The 13,465-nt window shown below is 47.0% G+C and overlaps 1 protein-coding gene across 1 annotated transcript in view; it reads left to right on the top strand.

Annotated features, from left to right (window-relative positions):
- FAM20A (FAM20A golgi associated secretory pathway pseudokinase) overlaps positions 1-9,242 on the top strand; it is a gene marked incomplete at its 5' end in the record, with an annotated part of 47,999 nt that extends 38,757 nt beyond the window's left edge. Inside the window, 7 exons of the mRNA XM_080923823.1 lie at positions 3,279-3,371; positions 3,848-3,963; positions 4,406-4,586; positions 5,678-5,787; positions 6,410-6,491; positions 6,901-6,960; positions 8,691-9,242. Coding sequence (XP_080779949.1) covers positions 3,279-3,371; positions 3,848-3,963; positions 4,406-4,586; positions 5,678-5,787; positions 6,410-6,491; positions 6,901-6,960; positions 8,691-8,955 — 907 coding nt within the window. The 3' untranslated portion in view covers positions 8,956-9,242. The remainder of the gene's footprint in view (positions 1-3,278; positions 3,372-3,847; positions 3,964-4,405; positions 4,587-5,677; positions 5,788-6,409; positions 6,492-6,900; positions 6,961-8,690) is intronic.
- Between the last annotated feature and the right edge of the window lie 4,223 nt (positions 9,243-13,465).

Raw genomic sequence — 13,465 nt, 5'->3', positions numbered from 1 at the left:
GAATGATGGCAGAGCATGTGTGTGTGTGTGTGTGTGTGTGTGTGCTATCCCCCAGCGGGTCTGAAGGCCACAAGTTTGGCTTTCTTGAAGTAGAGTGCTTTGGCCCCGGCGAACGTTCCTCTTGCAGATGACATGCATAGGAAAGAATGTCCCCATAAAGGGTTCCATTGCTCATGTTCCTCTAAAGTTCTCTGCTTTCCGGTGCTATTTATCCATGTTAACTTAGATCCACACTTTCCAGCTGACCGAGAAGAAAGTTCCTGAACAGCCCCACCGTTGGGCGTAGTGGAGACTAGAGACGGGGACACTGTTGAGTCCCAGTCTCTGAACTAGGGGGAAAAGCATCTCTTGAAGGACAAGCTTGGATTAGTTGAGCAGCATGGTGGATTCCCCTCGGAACTTTGAACAACTGCACTAAGTCCCACCCTCTTGTTCTATCCCCATTCCCCATGATCCCAAGGCCTGAGCGACCTTCAGAACCCTTTAGATGAGGAGTTTTCTCCGTTAGAAATGCAAAGCCCAAGTTGTTTACTGGATTTAAACATACAACCGTTCAATGATATGAAAGAAACATTTGAATATCATCTGTTCACATTTGCTGATTTTTTTTAAATCCCACCACCCAGCATATAGAACAATGCATGAACTTATTAAGCATGTTACCCATACACACATTTCACATATCAGCTGACAAAAGTCCTTAGCTCTGCAGTCAGGCTGAGTGTCAGGGTTAAGCCAGGAGTCGGTTCCTTCCTCTTCTCTCCCAGTACCACTGCTGTCGGATCTCTCCATCAGGCCACACGGCCAGCACAGATCAGGTCTTCCCACCATGTTGGCTTTTACGTAGCTCCAAGATTAGCAACTTAACAGGCGAAGAATTGGTTTTAGCTCAGTGTTTCAAAGGGTTCAGACCTCTGTGGTAAGGAGGGCATATTGGAGCAGAGAAGCTCTTACTGTAGTATCCAAGAGGCAGAGAAACCAGCATATAGGTTGGGATTGAGGCTCAGTGACTACCGCTGTCTCCCCATGATGCCCTCATAGTATGACCTAATTGGCTCTAGAAAGGGTTAGATATCCAGAAGTGTTTTTGCTGAATCCCTAGGCTTTTCTAGATCTAATCCAGTTGCCAATGAAGCTTATAACCACCACACCAGCTAATAAATCTGCCTCTGACAGTTTCAGGGGGTCTCATCTTATAGCCAAACACAGAGAGCACTAAAGTCAACAAATTGTGTGTGTGTGTGTGTGTGTGTGTGGTTGCAGGTACTTCCGCATGTGTGTGTATGTGTGAGAAGGCAGGAGGACAGCCATGAGTATTGGTCCTTAGGTCCTGTGTGTTTGTCATTTTGTTCGTTGGTTTGTTCCTTGAGATAAAGTCTCTCACTGGCCTAGGACTCATCAAGTAGGTGAGTGTCTCTGTGAATGTGGGTTCTGATTGGACGTCAGTTCTCCTGCCTGCAGACTGAACTACCCCCCCCCCCCGAGGTCATGTGCCTTTGTCTTATTTTTAAGAGACTGGGTTTTTCCATGGCTGGCCTCAGACTCCTGGGCTCATGATCTTTCTGTCTTGACCTCCCAAGTGCCTGTGCTCTTCAGAGTGAGCCCACACAGCCATGAGGCATGTGAAACTTTGGCATCTTCCTCCTAACGAGCTCCATCAATGGGGTTCCGGCCAGTGAAGATTTTAAAATCAAGAGGACCTGTACAAGGCTACCAGTTAGATAGGCTATTTTAGGAACACTGATAAAGGAAGCAAAACGGTAAAGGGCATGTATGTACACATATGTGCAACACAAAGTTTCATCCACAGTTCTATGAAATTTAGCTCAAAGATCAAGCATAGTGTCCTTTAAAATGTATTCCCTTCTTTAAAAAAAACATATTCGGGTCTTCTCTCTGAGTAATTTGAAGTGAAAAGCATTTGCCCCTTTGTGGAAAGAATGTGAATTTATCTTTGGAATGTACATATTGTAAACATGGAGGTGATACTTTTACATTTATTTATTGTTTGTTTGTTTGTTTGTTTGAGACTGGTTGCAAATTCTATAGCACACATATGGAAGTCAGAAACAGGTCTTGGGACTCAGATCTTTCCTTCCACTGTATGGGACTAAGGTCATTAGGTTAGGTGGCAAGCACCTTTATTCACTTGAGCCATCTCACGGTCTCCAAGGTGAGACTTTAAAATGTAATCTATACGACACCTTGCATATGAGAGGTACGCTCCTTAGCGCTCAAAATAGAAAGATCGATGGTGTCACGTAAAAATAACCTTCCAATTTTAAATCCATCATGTCTCAGATGAAAATCTGAGAATGCATGCTCTTATGGAAGGACGGGGACAGACAGACACCTCAGCCCTGGACGTGACAGCTACGCTCGACCTGGCTGCACCTCTATCTGTAATCTCCAAAAGTACGTGCAGGTTTTCAGGATTGGCCGGTGCCCTTCTGGCAAAGTGGTGGACGCTGGCTGTTCGTGTGGTCGTTTATGGTACTACCTCTCTTTACGGCTTCCTTTGCTTTTCTAGTCTTCGGAACAGGTCCACACTCTGGACTACAAAATTATTCGAAGGTCATCACCCTTCCCCATTTATGAGCATAAAAGGGAAGTCAGTGTGGGGGCCTGGAAGTCCACCCAGGATGCCCCAGAGATCAGGAAGCACTAATTTCCTAACACCACACCATGTTCCCGCCCTCATATCCCCTGCAGACTGATGCTCAGGAATCCATTAGCAACTTGAAAAATGGGACCAGATCAATGCCATCAATGCCACCCCCCCCCCAGCTCTCTGGCCGGTCCCATTCTCACACCCCACCTGGGTTTCTAAGAGTTCTGTCACCTGTATCCCCCCCCCCCAGATCCATAACTTTCCAGTCCTTGTCTGCAATCTTATTAGGTCTGATCAAGCCTCGTCATTTTGCATGTGTGAGCATCTAGGTCCACTCCACCATCATTCCTAATGGCCTGCTCTCTCCTGCTAACACCTGCACAGGAACCCTTGGTTTTCTTCTCTGTTTTTTTTTTTTTTTTTTTTTTTTTGGGGGGGGGGGGTTAAATCAGCCACTCTCCTGCAAAGGAAACTTGGCATTCACAGTGCCTACAAAAAGCCTGCTTTTTCCTCCTTTGCATGTCTCCTCCCAGCTCAGGAAGGGAGAGGCCCATTCCTAATTTGTGGGTCCACCATCTACATCCACATGAAAAGCACCACGCAGGCTCTCTCCTAGGGCTTGCCACCAAAGGCTGAGTCCAGGGCGTGACTCCTTCCTTCCTTCCAGACAGCAGCGAGAGGAGGAGACGCCTGAGGACTTCTTCTATTTCATAGACTTTCAGAGGCACAATGCTGAGATTGCAGCTTTCCACCTGGACAGGTAGGTCAGGCCCCTGAAGACAGCGCTGACTGCACGGACCAGTCCCCTGGGGAGCGGACGCTACCCAGGCCTTTGGGGAGAACTCGGAGAGTGGCAATATTCGCTCTGTCTTCTCATCTCTTCTACCTCAGTGTAGGGCCTTCAAGTCTAATATCTCCTTCCAACTCTATTAGGTTAAAAACACTGTAGTGAACAATTGGTGAATATTTTTATTGTGTTATTAAGTTGTATTGTTTCACTGAGGAGTGTTATAAAACCCAGTTTGACCTCTAACTCATTCCATAGCTGAGGCCAGATTTGAACTTCTAACCCTCCAGTCTCTATTTGCCAAATACCGGGATTCCAGGTATACATCACTTTGCCTGGGAAAAAAAAAAACAAAACCGTTAATAAGGAAACATTTGTGGGCCCAGACACAGGGCTTTTCCCAGTCCCTGACTATCCCTCACATCTGAACAAGGCTCCTTTTCTCCCAGGATTCTGGACTTCCGACGGGTGCCGCCAACCGTAGGGAGGCTAGTGAATGTCACCAAGGAGATCCTAGAGGTCACCAAGAATGAAATCCTGCAGAGTGTTTTCTTTGTGTCTCCAGGTGGAGTATCAGCCAGAGCCATACTCTGGGTCTTAAGTGTATGGTCAGGTATCATGTCCACTGGTAGGTTCAACAGGGGTCTGAGCTCTACTATTAACACACACATCACTGGGGTAGGAGGGTGCTGCTATCCAACACTCCCAGCCAGCTCTACTTAAACGTAACCCCAGATGAACTGCGGACAGTAAAGATTGTGGGAGACAGTGATCTCCCAGGAGCTGGAGATTATACATCCAGCCTATCAAAGGTCATCATTCATCATATGATAGGATGCTCTGAGACATCTGAAACTTGATATCCCAAAACGAGTCCCTAGGCACAACAGCCTTTTCCCAAGCTTTGAGTCTGAAGTCCCCATCCTATTCCTAAGAGGTTTCTCAGGGCAGAAAATGGCAGACCTATCAGCCCCCACTTTATTTCTCTCTTCTCCCTCAACTTCCAGCTAACAACGTGTGCTTCTTCGCTAAGTGTCCGTATATGTGCAAGACCGAGTATGCAGTCTGCGGCAACCCACACCTGCTGGAGGGCTCCCTCTCCGCCTTCCTGCCATCCCTCAACCTGGCCCCCAGACTGTCTGTGCCCAACCCCTGGATCCGTTCCTACTCACTGTCAGGAAAAGAGGAGTGAGTCGGCTTCCTGACTACACCCCCATGCCCAGGACCCTGCAGTCCAGCACTTCAGGGTAGTGGCACTGAACCCCAACACTGCCTCAGTCTTCTTATTGATCCGAGGATTAACAGATTGGATGTTCACTCTGGTTAGCTCATACACAGAGTTGTAAGGCACTTATTCTATAACAAAGAGCTACAGAAAGAGGTGTTGGGAGGATGCTCTCAGTGGGTCGTGCTTGCCTGAAGACTGGCGTTCAGAGAGCCAAAACCCACTGACAGCCAGCCAGGCATGGCAGCCACCTATATAACCCAAGTGTGCAAGAGACTGGGACACTTCGTCCCCTATTCGAGAACAGATAGAGGGAATCAGCAAGCTCTGGGTTCAGAAAAGACATTGCTTCAGTAAACAGTGGGAAGGGATGGAGGAAGACACTGGACATCGACTTTAGGCCTCACATACATATACATCTACACACATGTGCACCCCCACACATGAACGTGTATGCATATATACATGCATATCACAGATGCCTCAAAAGAGATGCACACAGAGCTGAGGGAGTAAAACCTAGATCAAGATCCATTGGCTGCATGGCCTAACATATCTAGCACAGTGCATGCACCAAATGAATAGACTCGGTGACCAGGTCCACTGACACATCACCACCATTCTGACAGGAAGAAAAAGTGGACAGCAGAATTTCAGAAGGACAGGATGTGTGTGCCAGCCTATGTGAGGTCATAGGTGCTGTGGGAATTTTGGAGGAGCAAGGACCAAGAGCAATCAGGTGTGGCACTAGCCTTTCCACCACCTGCTCTGTGACCTCCCTCTAGCACGTGGCACCCCAGCCTCCCACTTAGCGTTCAGCAAAGTCAAAGGACTCCAACCCTTCCCATCATCTGGAATCTGCAAGCTCTCTTTGCAGATGCCCTTACCCAAAGTCCTCCTGGAGGGAGCCAGCTAACCACCTGGCATCCTGAGATCACTGGGCCAGGGCAGGTTTGGGAAAGCAGGGATTTGTGGGTGAGGGGATAGTAAGAAGAGGGCCCCAACACCCTGGCATCTTGGCTTTTCCAGCCCCAGGACTTCTTCTCCCCCTCAGGTGGGAGCTCAACCCCCTTTACTGTGACACAGTAAAGCAGATCTACCCGTACAACAGCAGCAACAGGCTCCTCGGCATCATCGACATGGCCATCTTTGACTTCTTGATCGGTAGGTACCCAACTCAGGGCACCTGGCAGAACTGTACTCCACTCTTGGCGTAGGATTCCAGGAGACCTTCGCCAAAATTACAGCCTGGCTCCGGATTAGACAACCCTGCATCTCCCATATACTCACAGGAGTCCAAGGGAACAAACAACATGCCCTAGTTTCTTAGAAGGGGGCCGGGTGGCACAGGTGGGGGAGTGGAGGTTATTGGAGGGGTTGCCGCTGGTGAGACAGATATACCACCCAGTTATAAGGCCTGAATGGCACTAGATTTGAAGCTGGGTGCTCCCTTTACTTGGTGAGAGGAAGCCAGACTGGGAGGGCCAAAGCAAGGCCTCAGCCTCACAAACCAGTAATTCTACCCTCTAGTCCCATTGGGACCCAGAAAAGATGCTGCATGTTTGAGGCTTCCTGGGCCAAGAAATCCCAACACCGATGTGTACAGGAGGCTCAATGGCACAGTTCTGCTCACTGGGCTATCAGCCTGAGGCCCCGGGATAGGTAAAGTAAAAAGCCTAGAAATGCTGTGATCCAAGCTCAGGCTCCTGTCTCGGTGTTAACTGGCCTCCATCCCCAGGACCTCTGGCCTTCAGACCCTTGCTCTGATCTCTCTCCTCCATTGCAGGAAACATGGACCGACACCATTATGAGATGTTCACCAAGTTTGGGGATGATGGATACCTTATTCATCTTGACAATGCCAGAGGGTAAGCACAACCGTCCACATCCCATCCGAGACCCCAGGAGAGCCTGCACTGCCTGGACCTGTTTCCATCTGGCCCTATTTCCCACTAACCTTGGGGGTTTTTTTCTGCCCTTTGCTAAGAAACACAGATCCTCCAGTGTGAGAGCACTCTGGGGTCCACCAGCGAACCTGGCTGAGACCCCCTGTATCTTCTCAATAGATGGTACTTTCCTGGAAGCTGAGTATGACTTGGCCTCTACAGCTGACCTGCAGAGGCAGGGGGAGCTTGGTTGTAACTGGAGGCTTCTGACCTGGCTGAGGGGGGAGCTCTTGGGATGGATACCATTATGTCTAGCACCTTATCCCACCAAAATCACAGAAGGGTTACCGTGGAGAGCACCCACAGTGAAGGGCTCTGTCTCCTCTCCTAGGTTCGGACGGCATTCCCAGGATGAACTGTCTATCCTCGCCCCTCTCTCCCAGTGCTGCATGTAAGTTTCTACGCCGTTGTTGAGGACCGAGATTGAAAACCCCAGTGGAAGTCTGGTAAAACTGGGTCAGACTGAAATCCCGGCCCCTTTGAAAGAAAAGAGATTCTGGTTGTGAGGGAATCTAATCTCCCCACATGGGGCACCAATGTTGTTAAAAGACGTTGTCCTGGGTTTCAGCACCAATGCTAGAAAAAGGATGAAGACAGTGGGGGCATGGGGAGTATGGCCCGTGGCGGCGCGGCGAGGCCTGGGGACAAGGGAGATGCTTCTGGGAGACCCATGTTGGGAATCCCTTGCCCCTGAAGGACCAGCCACACAACGGTATAGTATTACAGAACAGAGTTTATTCAGGTCATGGAGGAGTTAAGAGGGTAGTGGAGGCGGAGAGAGAAGAATGGAGTAGAGAAGTAGAGGGGTAGAGGCCAGCCATGAACACATAGAGAGAAAGGGGGAAAGGGAAGGGGGAGAGGAAGGGTACGAGGAGATTGGGGGGGAGAGCAAGAGCAAGAGAGAGAGGAGGGCAAGAGCACAAGAGAAAGAGGAGGGGGCAAGCAGCCCCTTTTATAGTGTCAGGTAACTGGGGTGGATCATACCTGACTATTGCCAGGTAACTGGAGAGTGGGGTTTACAGAATCCCAGCCCCTTCTCTAAAGGCAGTTCACACATTTCATCCTGCTTGCAAACCCAGCTCTGGAAGCCTTAATCAGTCTTCCCTGGTCTAGGAACACTGTGGACAGAATGCTGTAAGCTGCCTAGCTTCCCACACTGCAGCTACAGGCTTTCCCTAGTGACGTCTCTCTCATCCTTTACTGGAAGACGAGTTAAGACCTGATCTTTTAAAGTCACCAGCTTTAATCTTTAACCCACTCAGATAATCACCCTCTTTTACAGACACCAGTGCTCCCGATGTTGCCAATCAGCCCTTTGCTTTCCTTATGTAAGCTCTTAAATATTGCTACGTCATCACCATCTAAGCAAAACCCTGATGGAAGTCTGGGAAAACTGGGTCAGACTGAAATTCCGGCCCCTTCTCTAAAGGACACCTAACCTACTTTGTATCTCTGGCACTTTGGCCAGGCTTGTGGCACTAGGTCCCTCTTAGCAATCACTAATTATAAAGATGTGATCTAACAGAACCATCCCATTTGTCCCCTTGGCACATGAATGGTCCAAAGCAACTCCTTGGGTTTATTCAAATTTCTCTCCTCTGGACAGGATGAGCAGTGGTTGCTTGTGTCAAAAATCAAACAATTAGGCTGCATGCATGAGTCTAAAAGAAATCCAAACCCTAAAGTCAAAATGGACCTCATCACTTGCCATCCCTGTGGTTTTAAAATCTGACACAGGAGACACATTATGATGTTGTCATGTGGAGGATGGATTTTCAGACAACAGACTGCTTCATTCTCCTACTGGAAGTTTCTTCTGTCAGCTTTAAATCTTTAAAACCAACAAACCCTTAAGCCCGCACCTCCCCCTTCCCCCCCCCCAATCTCACACACACACACACACACACACACACACACACACACACAGAGCAAGTCAATTGGACAAAGGTTGTTACTCACCATAATTCCTTTTCCACATGGCTTTTGGTGAAATGTGTTTGCCTAGAAATAAGATCTCTAAGAATACCAGCTGCTGAGAGCAGTTTGTGGGGAACAGGCAAGAGCAGGCTGAATTACCTTCCTTAATTTGCTGATCTGGCCCCACTGGCTTTGTCTCGTCAGGATAAAAAAGAAAACACTCTTGCACCTTCAGCTGCTGGCTCAGGCTGACTACAGACTCAGCGATGTGATGCGGGAGTCTCTACTAGAAGACCAGCTCACCCCTGTCCTCACAGAACCCCACCTCCTGGCCCTGGACCGCAGACTCCAGATTATCCTTAAGACGGTGGAGGATTGCATAGAAGCCCACGGCGAGCACAGAGTCATAGCTGATGGGCCAGCACAACACTCGGGTCCAGACTCTGGCCAGGCTAATCTGACCAGCTAATGGCAACAAGCAAGGGCCCTCAGAACACAACTGGAACAGCACACTCCATGCTGGTTTGTAGGCCCCTGCTGCCCAATCCACCCTGGAGTCTGGAGGCCAAGTCATAAGCTCAGGGAGGAGGCAGGAACGCTTTGCAAAAGCAAATGAGATCCACCAACCTCATCTTTGCCCTTGGGTGGAGGTCACTGCTTTTACAGTACACTGGCTGGGGTTCGGTCTTCCCAACGAGCTCTGGCTCCATCAAGACTGCAGACTATCTTCTGAGCACACTGTGAAACCTGGATCTGGGCCAGGCTAGGAAGGTTTAGAAGCTCTGTTCCTAGGAGCGGTTTTTACTCCACCATGTCAAATAAAGGGACACCAAGTGGATAACTGGCTTCCTCCAAGTCCTTACTGTATATCCAAGTACAGTAAACTACCTGGCCCACATTTTAAAAAGAAAAATCGAGACCTTAAAAATCTGTAAATCTCAAGTTGATGGGGGAAAAAAAAGTCACTCTTTTTACGTTCTGGTCCCTCACACTATCTGAATACAACAATCCCTACCAGGTCAGGCCTCAGAAATACTAACTAAAGGTAAATTTGCTTGGTGGGGGCACTTCGATCTGAAGGGTGTATCAGTTTAGGAACTGACAACCAAGGAGCTGTGTGGCTCACACTGCTGACCGAGTGCCTGCCTATCAGGTTCGTCCCCCAGCACCACATAAAACCAGGCATGGTGACAATGCCTGTCATGCCAGCACTCAGGAGGCCCAGAAGTTCAAAGACATTCTCAACCACACAGTGAGTTCAGGGCTGGCCTGGGCTACATGAGGAAGTCCAGAAACCAAGGGGGGACTGGCTGCAGGTTAGGGTTGCATGGCTCCATCAGATCAGGTCACATTTTCTTCTGATAAAAGCCAGAGGATCTTAAAGTATGGAGGGAAGAGAAGGCATCACTACAAGGGACAGATCAAGAACCAGAAATGTCACCCAGACTTCTGCGTATGTCCAAGGCTAGATGGGATGATTGACAATGGGTAGTGCTATCTTGGTCTTCTAAGACTGGAGTTCATGTACACCAGGCTGGCCTTGAATTCCTGATCCTCCTCTGGATTTAAGGCGTGAGTCACCACCATGCTGGTCTCGCAATGGTCTGATTCATCCTAGCACCCCACATTATGGGCACACAACCCCTGAACCCAGTTTGCGCAATAACATTGCTTCTATTCGCTCTGAAGCCTTGCCATTTGACACTCTGCTAACCTGCAAGTCAGTACGTAGGTTTGCAACCCTCATGACCATACCCAACCCTCTATCTCCAATGTGTAAGGAAGACAACTACAGCTCTCACGACACAAAACCACATCATTTTGTGGTTTAGACTTATTCCAAAAAGTATAGAGCATCACACCCATCTGTGGAGTTAAATTTGTTAGCTGGAAAAAAAAAATTAAGCTGGGTGCTATGACTCATGCTCTAGCAAATCCCAGCCCTTGAGCGGCTGAGACAAGACTGTGGAGTTGAAGGCCGATCTGGGCTGTGGGAGAAAAAAGGCAGAATCAACTCTTTACCAGAGAAAACTAGTTCCAAAGACTTCCCTATCAGGGAGGCCCTTTCATGAGGCCCAGCTTCCTGAACATCGCGTTTCTTCTCTCATCCCAGTGAGGGCAGCAGCAGGAAGCCACACTGCGGAATGGGGGTTGGAGGAGGCAGGGGGACATTCCGATGTTGCAGTCCATCTCCAATGTGGCCTCCCCAGGATGCAGACTAGTTTCTCAAGATTCTGGAATATTTCTGCTATATTTTTCAAAACCAAAGTAACTGAATTTGATCATATGTTGGGTAACTACATAGACTACTTTTAACCGTCAGTTTTTCTAACAACAAAAAAGCTAAGATCAGCATTTTCCAAAAATACCAGAAAATAAAAACATTCCATTCTCAGAGTGAGTTCTTACAGCTTACGAACTCTGAACCATTGCTCAACTTCCCATGGGGGGAAAAATATTCTGAGTCTATGTGAAAACTTTCCATGTTACCACTGGCAAGCAAGTCAAAAACCAGAGTATGTATGAGCTGGTGGGAACCAGTTTGGAGGGATATGCCACAGCATTCTCAAAAACTGAGACAGTTTTGATCTGAGAATAAGTCAACTCTCTTAAAGGCAACAGTCCTGTCCTATTAAACCATGGCCACTGAAGTGTGAATTATTACTGCCCCTAGGACAAATACGGGGTTAGGCTCCTAGGATTCTCTATAGTCTAATTTCACTGACCTGTTACTACGGAATCTCATCTGTGTGGTAAAGATCATCTCTTTATATTGCTGGTTCAACACTGCATCTGCCTACACGTTCACAGTAAGATACAGCTCTCTCATACTCAGGAATGTGAGCCTGTCCATGAACACTATCCTTAGGGACCTTTTAAATACTGAGTGACCTCAGCAACAATAGGCACAAAAACGTGCACAAATGTGGTGCAGGAGGCTCCCAATGACAGTCACACCTCATGCAGCACTGGGTGGGAAGGAGTGCAGGAGGTAATCAAGTTTTTCTGTGCATGCAGCTCGGATCCTCGAGTGCTTCTTGGTGTGGTGGTCTTGGGGTCACACTTACATTGTACCAAGTAGGAAAACCTGCAGATACAGAATCCACAGACACTGAGAAACAGCTATGACTCATCTGGGGTTGACAGAGCTGAAAGAAGCAGCTCTCCATCTAGTGGCAACTTTTTAAAAATCCCAAAGCTACTTATGTTCTTACAGGGACTCACAATGATGTCATAGTTTTAAAGTTATGCCAAGAAACAAATTCTAGCTGTGTACGAACACAAAAATGATGGTTCCTAAGGAAACACCCCAAACGTAAGAAGGGAGAGATTGGTTAACAGACATGCTGGAGGACAAATTAATCAGTTAGCCAACCACGGTTTTGGTCCACCTGAAGGCACCCTGCTAGGGCTTAGCAGAAGTTCACAAAAGATCCAACTATGATTGGAGAAAAAGTGATGGCTCTGCCATCCTGCTAACTCAATTTAAAATGTCAACCCAATAGTAAAATCCACCCTGGGCCAAGTTCCAAAGAAAGGTCTAGACCCCACTGGTGATGTCGGTGACATTCAGCTGGTGAGAGGAAGGGAATTCCAAACCTGGGCCAGGTAGAGCTTGGGAAGAACTCAGCCATGCTGCAGCACTAACTCCAGTTAGTGATACCAGTTATCTACACACCGAGTAACTCATCAGCTTGCTCCTTGACCTCCAGGAAGAAACATTACATATGAGGCTTGATGTGTGTAAGACCCCTAAGCAGCTAACAGGGATCCTATAAGCCAACCTGCTGATAAAGAAACCAGGAATCCTATATAGTCTGTGAGGCCCCAAGGCACACAGTCTGTCCTGTGAAAACGAAACCATGGCTTTAGACACAAACTTCCTTTCAGGACTTTTTTAGTGGGTGTGCCCCAAGCCCACAAGCAAGGTTTTGGAATCCACCCTTTGACAAACTGAATTGAAATGCATTAAAAGAAATTTACCTTTTCAAAATTCTAATCCCAAAATTCACTTTCATTCTTTCCCACTGAACCCTGGGGGAAGGATAGAAGAATAAAAAAAAGAAAGAAAAACTGATTCATTTAAGAATTTAAATTATTTCATCTTTTTTATTCTGTGACCTACCATTAAGACAGTCTGTAACAAAAGAACAGCAATATTAGATTAGCACAGAGTGTATCAGACAGACTGGTGTCCAGGAACAGTAACTGTCCCTCTGGCCAGCTCCACTTTTTCAGCAGATCTCCTAAATTCACCCACCATCCAGAGATAATGGTGCCTAGAGTCCACAAAGACACAGTATGCCAACCACAACTTCTGACTGATATTTAAATTGCACAAAGATAAAGCTTTAAATGTGGTAATTTTTAAATTTAGACTTATCTTGAAAAGTCTAAGTAAAACTACAAAAGGGAGTACCTAGCAAGCGGCATTGAGTGGAACACTTAGGAAGCAGGATATGTATCTCTGTACAGACCAAGAAGGGATATATACACATGAAATCCAGTCTACGGCGTTCTACAACATTCACTTAAGTACAGTTTTTGGCATTTAAACAAATATCAAATTAAGCTTTAAGCTAGTAACATAATTTTTATTTTTTTAAATATAAAAAAGATAGCCAACCACAAAGTACAGAAAACCCTCATTTAATATAGATGATGGAAGTTTTAGATATGGCAGCAAGGTAGCTTCCTACCCCACACTACAACCTAAATGAAACTTTTCCCCAAGTTAGTAACAATCTAAAAGCTTTTCAATCTACCAAGAAAAAAAATCTATCATAACCAACAATATTAAGTTAACTGGGAAAGGGAGATTATTAATCAGAACCTCTTGCACATATATGGAAAATGCAGTCACTCCCAAACAGAACCCAACATTGTACATAAGTCACAAGATAAACATGCCTAGTTATGAACTGTGAATTTTGTTTAAAAAATAACAGTAATAAAAATAAACTGTTGGTTATCATTGG

The sequence above is a fragment of the Micromys minutus genome (genome assembly GCF_963924665.1).
Source record: "Micromys minutus genome assembly, chromosome: 10".
Taxonomy (NCBI): domain Eukaryota; kingdom Metazoa; phylum Chordata; class Mammalia; order Rodentia; family Muridae; genus Micromys; species Micromys minutus.
Note: the sequence above shows the minus strand (reverse complement) of the source record. Positions and strands in the feature narration are given on the sequence as shown.